The 17275-nt window shown below is 42.7% G+C and overlaps 1 protein-coding gene across 3 annotated transcripts in view; it reads right to left on the bottom strand.

Annotated features, from left to right (window-relative positions):
- The window catches only part of Gss (glutathione synthetase), a 40595-nt gene that overhangs the window by 12081 nt on the left and 11239 nt on the right, over positions 1 to 17275 (bottom strand). For all 3 annotated transcript variants that reach the window (XM_015481426.2, XM_015481417.2, XM_048811080.1), the window contains exons 3-11: positions 14955 to 15100; positions 11648 to 11723; positions 11185 to 11324; positions 10383 to 10499; positions 5650 to 5730; positions 5494 to 5571; positions 3955 to 4021; positions 1068 to 1262; positions 491 to 572 (exon numbers count right to left, since the gene is read on the bottom strand). In XM_015481426.2, the coding sequence (XP_015336912.1) occupies positions 491 to 572; positions 1068 to 1262; positions 3955 to 4021; positions 5494 to 5571; positions 5650 to 5730; positions 10383 to 10499; positions 11185 to 11324; positions 11648 to 11723; positions 14955 to 15100 (982 nt within the window). The remainder of the gene's footprint in view (positions 1 to 490; positions 573 to 1067; positions 1263 to 3954; positions 4022 to 5493; positions 5572 to 5649; positions 5731 to 10382; positions 10500 to 11184; positions 11325 to 11647; positions 11724 to 14954; positions 15101 to 17275) is intronic.

The raw sequence follows: 17275 nt of genomic DNA, 5'->3' as shown, positions 1-17275 counted from the left end.
ACCATCTGCTACTCCAACCTCACCATTCTCATTAACCTCAAAACATACCATGCTTTCATGGCCTAGTGCTCTTGCTTGAGATTGTTCCTTCTGTTTAGAACACTCATCCCCCTTTTCTACCTGGAAAACTCCAACCAGGTCAAAAATCATCTCTGGATCTATGAGGCAGACACGATCCCTGCCCTCAAGGAGTTTCAAATGAGGCAGGAAGACAGACATGTATTTTGTGGAACCTAACACACTACTACCTGCTACTCTATCATCTGCCCGAGGCACCTCAAACTAAAGTTGTCCAAATCCTCCAGTGCTGGTTAATTCCCCTGAATTCCACAGCACTTGGTCACAGGGTCTCGGGGGACACTGTCCTTGGTGGGACCTATGTCACTTCCTCTTGTATCACCATGCCTGACCTATGTCCATGGAAGTATTCACTGGTGACAACTTGGTAGCTCCTTTTACTGAGCAGCTCTGCAGAGGGGGATTCACCTACCTCCACCCTCTCTTTGAGGCTTTAGCACAAACCGGTTTGGGGCAGCAAGAGCCTCATTAATGGCCTGGTCCCCTTCTTCACCCTGGCAAGAGGCAGAAAGTAGTCACCACACAGTTTTAAGACAAAAAGAAGTAATGAGAGTCCTGCTGATCATACAAGTATGGGAAGAGCAGGAGTAGGAACAGCCACTTGCTCTTTCAGGCTGGACATTTCTTTTCAGATGTGATCCCCACAACCCTTGCAGCCATAAACACAGGGAGAATAGGTCTTCCTCTGGCAACACAGGCTCTGCAGCAGGTAGTCTAGACAGTGGGTACAGCTATTCCTCAATTCTTGCTACCTGCCTTAGTCCTGTCCCCTGGTTGACACCCTCATCTCTACCTTTGTTGAGGAGTTGACGGTGAATTCCAGCCCTCTGAGGCTGCTCTCATCTCCAAGGTTCTAGGGGTTCCCCAGAGCACCATTGACGCAAGTCACAATAATAACCATAATGCCAGTTCTACCCTTCCCGACACATTGGGCTCCAGCTTTCTGTCACTAAGAGGCCTGTGATGGGAGAAATGGGTTGCTTATGTACCATGTCCAATGAGTATAGACCAGCGAAGGTGGCACGGAGGCGGGCCACAGCCTCAGGCTGGCCAGGGAGCAACATCTCCAGCACGCCCGCCCGGCTCAGCTCCTGCTGCACTTTTTTAGTCCCAGTCAGCTGGGTGGCAATGTCTGGGCACTTAACAGCGCATGACCTCTCCAGCAGTAAGCGTGCTTTCCAGTTCTGCAGAGAGAGGAACACAAAAAGCAAAAAAGAAATCTACTTTAGTTCATGTCTGCTGATCATTACTGATTATGATTTTTATCTTCACATTGATTATCTCCCAAGATCATTGCAATATCCTTGTGAGGAAAGTGTGACCTTTTCGAATCCATGGGATTCTTGCCTTAAGGAGCTCACAGTCTAGCACACTGATACATGACCAAAAATAAAGGGAAACGACAAAAGGTGAAAAATCTTTTATGAGGATATAGAAAAACTGATGATGAGGTTCGAAGGGCTTGGGCCACTTATTTATGAGTTCAGCTTCCCACCGTTATTTCAAATAAAATTCAACACCTCAAACTCTGGTTTTTCTTCAGAGTGTATAAGTCTGTTGCCTTTTACCAAACAAAAAATCCAAACTCCTTATCATGGCCTATAAGACCCTGTGGGATCTGGCTCTTGTCTGTTTTTTCAACTTCATTCCATATTGCCACCCCCGACCTCTACCCCTGCATCCTGATTCCCCCATTCTAGCCACATAGGCCTATCATTCCTCAAACACACAAAACCTCCTCAGATCCTTTGCATTTGTGTTTTCCCTTTGCCTGAAATTCTCTTTCTTTTGGCTTTTTCCAGGAATGGCTAGATCCTTCTTATCATTAAGTCTTGACTCAGTTACCTTCTCAGAGAAGCCTTCCTTGACTACCCTATTTAATGTAGGTTCAACATAATTCTCTATCTTTTCACCCTGCTGTTTCATTCAAAGCAGTTGTTTCCCAACTAGGAGAAAAAAAAACACTCTTTAAAAAAATTTTCAAAGGCCACATTCTCTGATCAGACTGTGAGCTCCATTAGGACCAGATTCTTGTCTTATTTTCTTCTGTATCCCCACTATCTTACATAGTTCCTGGCACTTCATAGGTGCTCAATAAGTATTTGTTATTTGTTACTGTGGCTGACTGAAGTGAAATTCATTCAAGCAGTATCCTGGAGAAAGGCAGTCTGACAGTGAGACTCAATGGAGATGGGGTACTCAGGCTAACAGAAAAATATGGACAAAAGCCGGCTGGTGGTGATCACAAGATGAATGACCTGTTGTGTCAGGAGCTTAGGATATAAGAAGCAGGAAACATCAGAGAATCACGTGTCCCAGTTTTGGTCCCCATTCTCAGGCACTGGGGAGATAGTCTGTCCTTGGCTCCAGATCACAGCAAACTGTCCATAGCAGGATCAAGGCTAAGACTTGAGCAACTCCTGCCATACTCAATGCTGCTCCCCTGTGGCACTTTTACCTTATCTTTACCCAATAATCCCAATCATCTAATTATTGGTCCTGGGGTTCCAGGCAGAGTCACAGGTGCCCAGAACATGAGATAAACCCAGAAGTACCTCATTAAGTCACAAGCAGGGAAAGCACAACCCAAACATGAGCAGGGATTTGCCCAGGATCATCTAGCAAGTCACTAAGCTTTACAGATCTATCTCCATGTTCTAAACCCAGTTTGAGCTTCTCAGTTCCCTAAAAATGTCCACTTCCTTATATACACTACTTTCCTTACCCTGTTAGCTCTCCCTCTAAGTTTTCTTGGGCCTCTTCCCCCATCCCCATCTTGAAACTTAGATCCAGGATGGGTCCCAACAGATAGTTTCTTCTCTAATCAGCAAGTTCCCAACACTGCTACCACTTCTCTAGAGAAAAGGAACTTCTGTAGAGCTGCCACCTCCGTCCAGCTGCCCTCTACAGAGGTCAACCCAGGGGGGAAACCTAGATGAACTGTAGACCTGAAAGGAGTTCTCTTGATTTTATAGTTCCTGCTTTCAGAAACTGAAACCCAGGAATGGTGCCAAGAGGCAGAATCAGGCTAATGACCCCCAGACCATTGCCAATGGTATTTCCTAACTTATCCCCTCCTTTACCTTCTCCCAAGTGAAAGCAGGGCTTCTTAAGTCTCTCCATGGTATGTACGTTAGGAGCAGGACAGAAGAATGGTATCCTGGGAATACCAGGATACAACACACTACTGGTCTGAAGGTCAGGAAGCCTGGAAACTTCCTGTGGGATCTTAGATAAGCCTCTGCATTTCTCCAAACCTTAGTTTCTCCATCTGTGTAATGGGGGTAACTATATGCTTCACAGGGCAATAGTTAAGTGATATAATGAATGTGGTAAATAATTTCAATGACATGGTAGGATAACAAGATGAAGTAACATCATTACTTCCATGAACATGAATGGACAGATGATAAAAAACTTTCTGACTCAGATAAAGGAGCGGTAAAGAAGAAGAAAATGATCAGTGGTGTGCTGGAACTAGCTTGCATCAGCTAGTGAGAGCTGACTGTACCCTTCTCTTCCCGACTCTGTGTTCAGAGATGTTGAGCTGGGGAGCTCAAAATTGTACTAGAGAAATCAACAAATGTTATAAGCTGGTACTTTTATGCCCAGAAAGATAGTTTTTAAACATCTGCCAGCCCACCTGTAGAAAATGTGTGAGTGGCTAAAGCACTAAATTCCTGAGGATGCTGATTCTAGAGGACAGTGTGTTTGCAGAGTGAGAGGTAGACACACTTGCAGGAGGGGAGGAAGTTCCAACAGCAAGTTCCCTGAGGAGAAATTGAAGCTAAGACTCAGAAAAACCCTGGTTGTTGTGACATCTAGGTTGGGGTAAGTCCCAGGAGGCAAAGAATTATCTAACAGAAAAATACCAACCTGTGTACTGTACTGAGTTGGCATGTAGCCGTCCCGGAAGTAAACCACAGCAATTTCCTGGCCATCCCTAGAACATAACAGAAAAAGCTATTGTTGTTAAATTGTAACTGATGTGTTCAGTGGTTCAATCAATTTCATATTATATCAAAATGCATTTGGCTTTTCTGAAAGTCAGTCCATAGGACCTGGGCTGGGGTTCACTGGAACTATTAAAAGGAGATACCTACACTACCAGTGCTTTCACTAAAAACACAGAGATGTCCAATATGGAATGTTTTAGAATATTCTACATCTAGAGTCATTCTAAGGAGACTACAGGGAAACAGGAAGGTAACCGGAATCAAATCAGGTAAATTCAAAATCACATGGCCTCAAAATGACTGAGTAGCAGAATCGTATTACCATGCATAGAAAAACAGACTTTAGTCAGATGTGGTAGTGCACACCTGTAATCGCAGAAACTTGGGAAGCTGAGGCAGATAAATTGTAAGTTCAAGGCCAGCCTTAAGCAATTTTGCGAGACCCTGTCTCAAAATCTAAAAAGGGCTGGGGATGTAGCTCAGTGGTAAAGCATCCCTGGGTTTATTCCCTGGTGCCCCAAACAAACACGAACTTGTATTTCCACTGCTTAAAGTAGCTGAAACCTAAGATTTCTTAAAATGGTGGGGTGGGATGAGGTGCAAAAATGAGTCTAATTAAAATACAGACTTGGGCTGGGGATACAACTTAGCTGGTAGAGTGCCTGCCTCGCATGTACAAGGCCCTGGGTTCAACCCCCAGTACTACAAAAAGAAAAAAAGACTACCTTTAAATTTCTTCCCCTTTTCTTTGACCTATTTGATAGTATTGGTTTATCTGGAAAGTAAGCCACTTTGTTTTATTTAAAAAAAAAAGTAAGGGCTGGGGTTGTGGCTCAGTGGTACAGTACTTGCCTAGCATGTGTGAGGTACTGGGTTCGATTCTCAGCACCACATACAAATAAATGAATAAAATAAAGGTCCATCGACAACTAAAAAAAATACATAAAAAAGATTTTTAAAAATTAAGTGGTATTGTGAAATCCCATGGAGATTTTAACTTTAACAATCACAGATTTCCAAACCTGTGGTCACCTTGTAGTGGCCCATGGAGGGAAGGGCAAGGCCTGGCTTGGAAGACAAATCCAGGCCCAATCTCAGAGAATGGAATCTAGATAAATCACAGAATAAGCCAGCTGGCCCTCTGCTTCCCTGACTGTCCAGCCCAACTGCTTAGGCTGGACTTGACCAGCCTCCAAGAGGGGCAAGAAAACTTTGCAGAGCTCAGAGGAGTATGAAAACAAAGGTTATCTTTAAGGACGACACCCTTATCCAGATGTCATCAGTTATGAGACAACCCTTTAGAAGCAGTTTGCTTGGCCTTTCTCCAAAATTTCCTGAAGAATATTTCAGAAATTAGGAAAAAAGAAAACAAACCATCCATCCCATCCAGAAGGAAAGATCATTTGGGGAAAGAGGGTTTCACGAACAAATCAGCTAGTGGATCTTTGGGGATGCTTACATAAACAACCTTCGGTCTTGGTCTAGAGACCCCTTTTCAGAGACATCTTCAAATCTTCGCCGGATTACATGGATCTTCCTGGGAAAGATGGACAAGAGTCAGAAGGAGCGGATGCTGTGATCTGAGTTGCCCTTCCCATTGGGACCACATACTTACTTGGCTAGTAACTCATTCTCTATGGCACGCTGGTCAAATATGTTCCTTTCCTTCTCTTGAGCAATCAGTAGCACCTGAGCACTGGAGAAAGAACACAAATGGCCTTAGGCTGCTATAGAGCTTATCCTTTCTCCCCCGCCCCCCATATGAATAAAGCAGTTTCCCTGAAAGAGTAGATATTACCTTAATTTGGGATTAACACAGGCATAGACACCTAAGGCTATAACATCTTATTTTCTGATAATAGGAAACTTGGAATATATGGAGATGTCTCTACCCCTTCTCTAGTGGGTATATGAAATACAGTAATAGTTGGGCATGTGGCACATGCCTAAAGTCCCAGGTACTTGGGAAGCTGAGATAAGAGAATTACAAATTGAAGGCTAGCCTAGGCAACTTACACTCTGCCTTAAAGGAAAAATTTAAAAAAGAAATAAAGGGAAAAAAATTATAATGATGTCAATTTTAGATTTAAACCCATCTCAAAAACCCAAGAGGATTTTTTTTCTTACAACAGAACATAATGATTCCAAAATCCAGAAGAAGAAACAGGTAAGACTGTTGAATATTTTGTAAATAAATAATGCTGGGGGTCAAGTACAAGTGATTCCATTACTAGATTGTAAACATATAATAAAAGAGTGTGAGGTTAGGATTGTAGCTCAGTGATAGAGTGCTTGCCTAGCACATGTGAGGCACTGAGTTCAATCCTGAGCACCATATAAAAACAATAAATAAAATAAGGGTATTGAGTCCATCTACAACTAAAAGAAAAAAAAAAAAAGTGTAGCTAGACATGGGCAACTCAGGAGGCTGAGGCAGGAGGATTGCAAATATGAAGCCAGCCTCAGAAACTTAGCAAGGCCCTAGGCAACTTAGTGAGAACCTGTCTCAAAATAAAAAATAAAAAGGGCTGGGGATGTGGCTCAGGGGTAAGCACTCCTAGGTTTAATCCCTGGTACAAAGCAAAAACAATTGTGGTTTTTGCATAAAACTTTAGAAGAGCTAGACAGATCCCTACAGAAAGCCACAGATCTAACTACAAATAAGGCATTATCACCTGGGGCTTCCCAAAATTTCTGTGATGTCCACAGGACCATATTTGATCTCATAGAACTAATGGGATCAAAGTGGCTTACCGGGCCTCTTCCTCTTTCTTTATCCATGTGTTTCTTAAAGAAACAGGGGCTTGAGAACTCAAGGAAAAGCTTATGCAGAGAACTATCTGTTTGAGCTGCCAGTTAAGATATTTTCGGTGTCAAAAAAGGCCTACTCTTAAAAAGCCTTTATGAGCCACCAGCCTCATAAAGCCAATGCTTATAATACCAAACTCCATTTTTACTGAAATTGTACTGCTTTGTGCCTGTTGTATCTTGCTAAGACCATTGGGAACATTGGTTGAGGATGCTAAGTGTATATTCCTGACCTCCTGTACTGGGCCTCTTATCTCTTTGTCTTTGTTTTTCCCCATCTTAGCTGAACCTCTTGGACTAAACTTTGTTTTCCTGACTTCTTTCCACTTGGCCAAAATACAGGTCCTAAAATGTCCCCTATCCTAGCCCACCTGAAATCTCATGAAGCCAGATGTGACATTAAGCTGAGTCTTGGCTTTGAGCTGGGCATCTTAGAGACAAGTTAGAAGTGATGCTCTCTTAAGCCATCTTGCCCTGAGAGAGTCCGGAGGGACAAAGGCCTTGTTCTTCATTTTGTACTATGAACCACTGAAATGCTCTGCACATGAGTAGGTATGTGTGGGAGGTGGCATCTGGCCCAGGCTGAACTGCTTCCTAGAAGCCATGGAGGAGGAAGGCTGGAGGCTGAAGGTTAAAATGGAATTGCATGCTCTGGCTAATTAATTCAGCCTGCCACCTGACAAACAATGGGCATTAGACCAAGAAACATTGTATCTCCTCCTTCCTTTAGTTATGAGCAGTTGGAACCAAGGAAGACTACAAAAATTGTCACCTAAGGAAGGTGGTTAAGTGGCTCTAGCATGATAGCTTGGAGAGAGGACCTCTCAATGCTACTCATGCCTCTGCAAGTGACTTGTGATGTGTCCTAAAACAAGTGTTTCTTTCTCTGGACCCTGGATTTCCAAGGTGCTGAGGAGATAGATCATAGTTAATCAGATCATAGTTCCCAAACTTTTAAGCATTTTTCTTATTCCATTCATTCTAATCATAGACCCTAGAGTGTGTCTAAATTGAAATCATAATTAATTGTCTAGCCTTCCTTTAAAAAAAATCTTAAAAAGCATGAGATAACTAATGAAAATTCATCTTTACAAATCTTAAGCTCGGTTTTTCAATCCATACTAGTGTAGTAGAGAGAACTCAGGTTTTAGAGGCAGATAAATTCTAAACTGACTAGTTACATAACTTTAGGCAAGTTACTAAACCTTTCTGAGCCTCAGTTTCTTGTGTTAAATAAAATTCAATAGTAGCTATTTTTTTTTTTTTAAATACTTATTTATTTTTTAGTTTTCGGTGGACACAACATCTTTATTTTATTTGTATGTGGTGCTGAGGATCGAACCCAGCGCCTTGCGCATGTCAAGCGAGCGCGCTACCGCTTGAGCCACACCCCCAGCCCCAATAGTAGCTATTTTTATCATCATCATCATCATCATCATCACCACCACCATCAAATGAACCACATGATCCACACTGAATTTTTAAAGCATTTTTCAGGTCCATGGCCTTATTTAATTCTCACTTCCACCCTTTTAGGTATTATTATCACTTCTACTTTACAAATAAGAAAACTAAATCTCAGAAAAAAGAAATGACTTGCCAAAGCCATCGTGCTGAATCAGCGGAGCCTATTCTACTCATAATGGCAGAAACGAGTTACAGCTTAGGCGCTGCGTAAGATGAATAGCTCCTACCCACCAGTGTTCAATTCTGGGCAATAAGTCTTTTCTCTTCATGCTATTCACAGCCTGGCAGGAGCCCTCTATAGTGTTTGTCCATCAGCAGCTCACCAGTTGACTCATCCCCTGGCTTCACTCTCTCAAAATGCAACCTAACCAGGAGTTCTACTTGACAGAATAATTGTCTGATAGCCTCTGAATGCTTATAGTCTGAGTTTTTTTTGTTGTTGTTGTTCTCTTTGGATCCTAGTGAAGTTTAGCAAGCTCACAGATACTCTCTTGGAGGTAATAGTATGATTAAGAATACAGGCTTTGGGCTGGGGATGTGGTTCAAGTGGTAACGTGCTCGCCTGGCATGCGCGGGGCACTGAGTTCCATCCTCAGCACCACATAAAAATAAAATAAAGATGTTGTGTCCACCGAAAACTGAAAACTAAATATTAAAAAATTCTCTCTCTCTCTTCTCTCTCTTAAAAAAAAAAGAATACAGGCTCTGCAGCTACTCAGGTGGTGAAACACGGAGGACTGAAAATTTGAAGCCAGCCTCAGTAACTTGGTGAAACCCTATCTCAAAATTAACAATGAAAAGGGCTGGGGAGGTAGTTCAGTGGTAAAGCTCCCCTGTACCACAAAAAACTCTCCCCACACACACATACACACAAACAAATACTTCTGGAGGGAGATAGACTCTGGATTCTGCCACCTACTCACCAGTTGACCTTGAACAAGTCACTTCACTTCTCTGAAACTCAGTTTCCTCTTCTATAAAACAGGGGAGATGAATAGTACCTACCTCAGGAGTATTTGTCATGAGGATTCCATGAAATCCTGTATGTAAATCACTTGGGCACCAGAAAGTGCTCTAAGGTATGGCACTAGTAAGTGCTCTTTAAGGGATAATTGTTAATGCTATATGAACATTGCAATAACTGTTAGTATTATAATCCCTCAATTATCTTGCATCACTTACCTAGTATCTTCAGACATCTGGAACATGGTTGAGAAATAGGAAGAAAGCAAAAAATGCCTCTAAGCAGTTAAAATGGATACCATAAAATTCCCAAGCCAAAGCTTATGCAATTACTCATCCGAGAGGCCCTCATGCTCTTTAGACATAATCATAACAACATGGATCACTTCTTTCTCCAAAGCACAGAAAATTAGAAAGGCGATATGGGGATGACAGGGGAGCATTCCAAAATCAAACACCCTGAGAGCAGTGAAAGTAGGAGAAGGGGCCAGGGATGTAGCGTAGGAGTGTAACACTTGCCTAGCATTCTCAAGGCCCTGGGGTGATCCCTGGCACCACAAAAAGAAAAGGGCGAAAAAAAAATCAGAGCTGATAATTGGGAAGCAGGCAAGAAAATTATGAAGAAAAGGAGAACTTAGAGCCTAGCCGTAGAGCTGTCTCTCTAACCCTAGGTGGCACAGCTGCATTGCAGCAAGAGGCAGTCACCAAGAGGAATATTATCTCTAGCCAATACCATTGCATATTTAAAAAGGAAGCCCAAGTACACATATATAATTCCAGCTACTTGGAAGGCTGAGGCAAAAGGATGGATGGTTAAAGGCCAGCCTCAGCGATTCAGTGAGACCCTGTCTCAAAAAAGAAAAAGGGCTGGGGATGTGGCTCAGTGGTAGAGCACCCCTGGGTTCAATCTCTGGTACAGGGATGGAGGTATGGGGAGGAAGCCCAAAACAAAACTTTATTATAATAATTTTGGCACTTAAACATCTAAGTTTCTGTTCTTAGCAAAATCCCTTCATTCCCTAACGATGTCAAGCAAAAGAGAAGATGCTGGACCCATGAATGCTGAATCTAAAGCAGTAAAAGAGCTGCCACTTTTTTCTACATCCTTACTTGGCTGAGCCATAGAGCTCCCAGGCTTTGGCAATCCCCAGGGCCAGTCCCTTGCTGGGATTATTGGAGAGGACCTTTGCAGCTTCTTTGGTCTTGTTCAGGACATTGAGAACATGTCTGTTGGAAGAGAGATGGCTGTTCAGTTATTGGATTGACCAGAAGACCCCTCTGCCCTTGACCTCATAGAAACATTACTCAAATAATCATGTGCACACTTAAAAGCTTCTTACCATCACCTCTTATAAGATCCACTTTAGCTGGAATATGCTGAGCTGCTCTCACCCTGACCCTTGATGTACGTGCCCACAGGAGCTCTTGAGGCCCAAGTGAGCTGAAGTCCCTTCCCCTGGGCCCTCAGGTGCCGCCTGGAATGCTGCTGCAGCCCATCTGGAATCACAGCAACCTGGAGTATCTGCTGGCTAAGAATGGCTACTACTGTGACCCAACCATCACATGGAAGCTCCTGCATTCCTCTCTACCTTAGATTCAGAATTCCTTTCATGATCTCAGACATGTCAAATTCTTTCTCACTGCAAGCCCCTTGCAGATTATGTTCCTCTATCTGAAACACTGACTTGCTTAATGACCAGATAAGTAAGACTAGATAAGCCATGAGGTCCCTTCTCTCCCTGACACACTAAGAATCTGATTACAAGTGGAAACTGTGCTGCAGGACACAGGATGTGTGTAGGTAGGGAGAATCCATGACCCAGGGCCCAGGAAGGCACAGTCATGGAGATCCCTGGTTCAACCAGTGATTGAACCTCCATCAGGCTGGCCCACAGCCACCCAAGAAACCTACTGGTGCACGGCTGGAGTACGGGAGGCCAGGCCTCCAAAGCTGGCAGAGATAGTGTTGATTTCAATCTGTTTCAGGGCTGGGGAGCCATCTGCGCTGCGCTGGAACATGTAGTCTGAGCGGTTCAGACCCAGGAACACAGTCTGTGGGAAAAACTGAAGGCTGAGGCATCTGCCCAAGGGCTGCCTCTTATAATTTAGTTACAGACAGACAGGTACCATGAACTCCATGTAGAGGTAAGATGCACTAACTAATATTCCCAAACCCAGCAGGATCATTCTTCTGGTCATCCCAGAATTGCTGGGATGTACAAACTCAGTGGGGACCAGTGAGAGATAGATCCACATGAAATCAAGGCCTGCGCCAAATTCTTCTGGTAAAAACAAAACAAACAAAAACAAGCAAAACAAAACACGAGAGATGAGAGGGCAGGTCCCAGACTTGGGGAGGGGCTGGGAATGGTTACCTGGGCAATGCCTTCTCCCAAGACTTGTTTGTAGATGTCAAAGAGATGAGCAGTAAAGTTGTCCATTTTGATGGTGCTGGAGGAGGAAACAGAACATTTTCCAGGCTACCTGGGACCTTAAAGATCAAGGAATCTTGCTCCCATTCACTGGTCCCTGAATCCCCTATGGGTCTTCTGGCCAAAACTTGAATACCCATTCCAATCTTGTAAAGAATAATGGTTAAGAGCTGGGGTTGTGGCTCAGAGGTAGAGTGCTCGCCTACCATGCATGAGGTACTGGGTTCGATCCTCAGCACCACATAAAAATAAAATAAAAAGGTAGCAGAATACAACAGTTACTAATATGGCATTATGTAAAAATGTGGATGTGTAACCGATGTGATTCTGCAATCTGTATTTGGGGTAAAAATGGGAGTTCATAACCCACTTGAATCTAATGTATGAAATATGATATGTAAAGAGCTTTGTAATGTTTTGAACAACCAATAAAAAATAAATAAATAAAAATAAAATAAAGATATTAAAAAAAAAGAATAATGGTTAAGAATTCAACCCTACAGCCAGATGACCCAGGTTTGAATCCAGGTCTATCACCTATTATTAGGCAACCTCATACTCTTTTTGCCTCTCTGTATCTAAGTTTATTCAACTATAAAATGAAAAGAAAAATAATTGTACTTATAGAGTTGTGGTGAAAAGTAAATGAGACATTACATGCAAAAAATTGAATATATTCTTCTGGTCCCAAAAAAGAACTAAAAAATGGCATGTGATAGGCTGGGGTTGTGGCGTGGTATAGTGCTTGTCTTGCATGTGTGAGGAACTAGATTCAATCCTCAGTACCTCATAAAAAATAATAAACAAAATAAAGGTATTGTGTCCATCTACAACTAAAAAATATATTTTAAAAAATGACATGTGGTATAACTACTATTCAAATACTTGAAGAACTCTAATGGCTAGTAAGCTTTCTGACTGACTTGATGTTACCTCTCCATAGCTTCCCCTACCCTCTGGTTCCTCCCAGGACACATTTTCTTCTCCCTGTCCACAAGAGCTCTGAGGACAGTGACCCGTATGTTCCAGTAAGATTTCACAAACCCAAACTAAATATCCTGGTTTCTTTTTCAATCAGTCCTCAGATGAGGTGATTTCCTCAGAGGAACCTTTGCTACCTGGATCGGATCCCCCTGCTAGGTGCTCTCACAGCACCTTTCTATTACCGCATTGATGGCTATTGCAACTTTCCATTTTATTTATATAGTGATTAGTGTCATCTCTCCTGTTTTTTTTTTTTTTTCCTTTTGTCATGCTGGGCATTGAACCCAAGGTTTTATGCATACTACGCAAGTGCACTACCACTGAGCCACATCCCCAGCCCTCTCCTGTTGGTCTATAAACTACACAAAGGTGGGACTGTGTCTTAGTGGGCATAATTCAGTGTGCTGCTGTGACATGTGTAGTAGGCACACATCCACTATGGCTTTCTGGAGCCTTAAGAAAAGGCACAGGCAGGAGTATACAGCTCGGTAATATGACACTTATTGCCTCTCAAGATTCAGGGTGGACTCTGCTGGCCTGCCCAAGCCTGACTTGTAGGCTCACTTAGTTATAGAGACCCTGCTGCAGAGAGTGGGAGGAGCCAAGTACCTCAGGCATGCCCTGAAATTCCTCTGCTCCTGGTCAGCTCTGTCACAAGGGTTAGTTTTCTCATTGGGACTATCTCAATCCTTGGTGAGGAGGAGAGTGCCCAGTGCCTCCAGGTAAACTTTGAAACATTTTCCCTTTTCTGAAGATATATTCCTCTTCAATCCCAAGCTCAAAGAGGCTGTTCTCCTTAGGAGCTAGGGTGTTGTGTGTGTGTTAGAGGAGAAAGGAACAAGGAAGATAGGGGTTACAGAGATGGGCTGGAGGGAAGATTTCCCACATAATCACATGGTTAGGGTAAAAGCCATGAGCCAGGCGGTTTATATATCCCACAATTCAGGTACACAGCTGGGCCCATTCTGAGAAAGAAGGTAGTGGTAGGGCTCATACATGCATGACTCATCGGGTTTTTGGCTCCAAGTCAATAGTTTCCAAACTTCTTTATCATTAAGATCCCTTATCAGACTCACTCACACACCAAATGCATGTTATTAGATTTTTGTCTCTAACAAAATAACCTAGTTGTCTGTTGAAACATTAATCAGGACTGAGGTTATGGCTCAGTGGTAGAGCACTTACCTGGCACATGTGAGGCACTGGGTTCGATCCTCAGCACCACATAAATATAAATAAAATAAAGGCATTGTGTCCATCTACAACTAAAAATATTTTTTAAAAAGAAAAATTAATCAAAGACATGCAATTATATATCATAATTGCAATTATATCTATCATATTTAATTCTAAAAATATAAATGCTGTGTAAGAGACAGTACATGGGAGAGAGAGAGATAATGGGGATTGCTCTACCGTGAAGTACATCTTAAGCCATTTTTATTTTCTTTTGAAACAGAGTCTTGTTAAATTGCCCATGCTGGCCTTGAACTCTTTACTTCCTGCTTCCCTCCCAAATAGTGGGGATTACAGGCATGTGTTACCATGCTCTGATAAAATAACGGACTTATTTGTATCTCATTCTAAAATAAATCAAGAAATTTCACTTATCCAAGAATCTGGACAAAAAAACCTAGGGAGAGGGAAAAAAAAGATAAATTTAAAAAAAAAATCTAGGGAGAAGAAACAGAAAGGGGTGAGTGGGGTGAATCATTTCAGGGGTTGTTTCCTCTTGTCCTGAGTGTGGCCCAGTCTTTATCCTATATTACCCAAAGATAAGAGGCCTGAGGGGACAAAATAGGGACGCTGCTTAGAGGAAGGTATAGGAAATCTCACTTTAAGCCCAATAATCTTCCCTATCTTTGAATTTCCTCTAAAACTAGGCCAATTGTCCCTAATTCTAAATGGAAATTTCATTCTTCAAAGTGGTGGTCATGGATTACAGAGTCACAGAATGTTAGCACTGTCAGGGACCTTAGATTTAAGACAAACTCCCATATTTTAGATGAAGATATTGAGGCCCAGAGAAGGAAAGGGTCTTTTGTGAGGTAATATAAATAAGCAGTAGAGCCAGGATTAGAAGCTAGCTTTCCTGACTCTTATACTATTGTTGCTTGTTTTTCCTGTGGGATATTTGACCTTTACCCCAAGTCACTAACATAGCAACATCTCATGTAACCCCAGTCTTCCAGCAGCTTCCTGAACCTCCAAGAGCTTCTAGCAGCTTCTAGCAGCTCTTGGATCCCCAAGCCTCACTTCCCGGTACCTGGAGAGAGTTTGCTCCAAAAAGGCAGAGTTCTGACTGACAGCATCCACTAGCAGGTTGAAATCCATCTGCACAGCATAGGCCTGCTCCAGCAGGGCACTGGGGACCAGTGAGGGGAAGAGTGTAAAAGGGGCATAGCTCACCACCTGATCAATGAGAGAAAGCAGGGAATGGTTAGAGCACCTGTAAATGGGGTGTCTTCCTGCAAACATAACCCCATGCAAAGCCTGGCCTATATTTATTAAGAACACACCAATTGCAAAATAGTGATTAGCTCTTGGAGGGGAGATAGGGAAAAGGGTGAGGAAGGGATACTAAGAAAGCTTCCAGATTATGTGACAATTTATCTCTAAATGTTTTAAAAAACAAGAAGCCAAAAGGCAACAGCAAAACAAAAACAAACCCACAAAAATGTTTAAGCATTCATTGTTTGTAAGGCACATGTAACATGGATGAATCCATAACAGGAATTCATCACTTAACACTGTAAGAAAGACACTACTATTATCACACCTAACAGATAAAGGACCTAAGTTATAGGTCCAAAAAGATATTCATCTGGTAAGTAGTACTACGATGTGAATCAGGATGGTTACTAAACCAAGTCCACCCTGCCACCATGAATTCCTAGCTGGTTGATATTCAAGCCCAGGCCTCTTCCTATGCCAAGAACTTGCACCCGAGTCCTCTTCTTTTCCGGCTGGGGTAGAGGAAGAGTTCTGCTAGTGGGGATGCAATAGAAGTGAACTCTGGATCCCTGAGTAGAAGCCAGGAGTGGTTCCCCCTGACTCCTCCTGCGGCACTCAGGTTAACAGGCCTAGAGTTCATCTGCTTTTTGGGTTCTTTGGATTTTGACATAACCAAGAAACCCAAAACCATCTCAAATACTTTCTATGGGGAAAAATGCATTCTAGGATTCCCAGCAACAATGAAGTGGAACTTGGGTAAGATGATAAGAAGACTTTGTGACTTGAATTATGAAGCATTCCTGAGTTTAACCTTTGAGTTAATATCAGTTTGTTGTTAACGGTAGTATAAGTTTATGATGTTACAATTTGGCATTTATATGTTTACTTTAAAAATACTACTATTTTGACATAGATAATACAAACACATCATACAACATTTAAAAGATACATAGGATTCATAGTGAGAAGTGTGTCTCATTCCCACTCGCGCCCAAGTCACCTAGTTCTTCATAGAGACAAATGGTATACTAGTGCCTCACATATCCTTCCATACATCTATTTACTAATACATATGTATGCAAATATATTTTCTCTTTTTTATACACATAAAATACCTACATACATTGTTCCTTAAATAATTAAAGCACTTACATTCATCTTAATGGTTGTATAGTATCCAATTCTTTGGATACAGCATAACTTATTGAATCTAGCATCCTGTTGATGACTATTTGAGGGTTTTCTTTCATTTTTTCTTTTACAATCAATGCTTTAATAAACATCCTGGAATACATATTCTAGGTATTTTATGCGAGAAGTTTCATAAATTCTAAATTTCTAAAAGTGGAAATGTCAGGTAATTAGGTTAAATCCATTTTAAATTTTGGCAGATAATTCCCAAATAACTCCCCTCAGTATTTATTTTTAAGACAAAACTGAGGAGATAGGAAGATGGCGGCGAGGGGAGTGCATTACCCCCGTGTGCTGCTTCACTGTGTGGGAGTATGACAAGTCAGGACGGCTAAAGGATATCTTGTTAGGAATTTCCAGCAATAGTGGGGTGCTCCGGAACCTGGAGGAAGGATTTCCATCGCATGAGGATCTGCTACGGGGACTCAAACGCGAGAGGTTTGTCGCACGGAGGGTAACACGGCTTATTCAGCAAATCGCCCCGCGGCTAGAGTCTGCAGCGCGCGCTGGGATAGAGACGCAGGGTTACAGCGCTGCAGTTTCTGCCAGCCGTGCAAGCACCGTACTCAGGGCTGAATTCTGGGTTCGAGACGGGGGAAAGGAAGCGGTCCATCTCGGTTCTCCACACCGGTCAGACCACAGAGGAGGCCAGCAGCCACCATGATGGTAAACTGACGTCACCTTCCCTGTTTTAGACTGACCGCAGCTCATTCAGCCATAGATCAGGTAATTTCAGGCTGCAATCCACCTGCGGCTTGCAGACAGATTGCTAGGGTTCAGCGCCTGGGTGCTTCTTAGAACCTGAGCTTATCGGAGCGAACACGGAGCGCGGGGTGGCCGAGTTCCGGCTCCCGGAACCGTCCCAGGGAGCCTGCAGAGGCTGCTTCTCGGACCCTGCTCCTATCAGAGCATACAACAAGCACTAAGCAGCCGAATTCCGGC

The sequence above is a fragment of the Marmota marmota genome, unplaced genomic scaffold (assembly GCF_001458135.2).
Source record: "Marmota marmota marmota unplaced genomic scaffold, marMar, whole genome shotgun sequence".
Taxonomy (NCBI): Eukaryota; Metazoa; Chordata; class Mammalia; order Rodentia; family Sciuridae; genus Marmota; species Marmota marmota.
The sequence above is the reverse complement of the archived record's forward strand: the minus strand, read 5'-3'. Positions and strand labels throughout refer to the sequence as shown.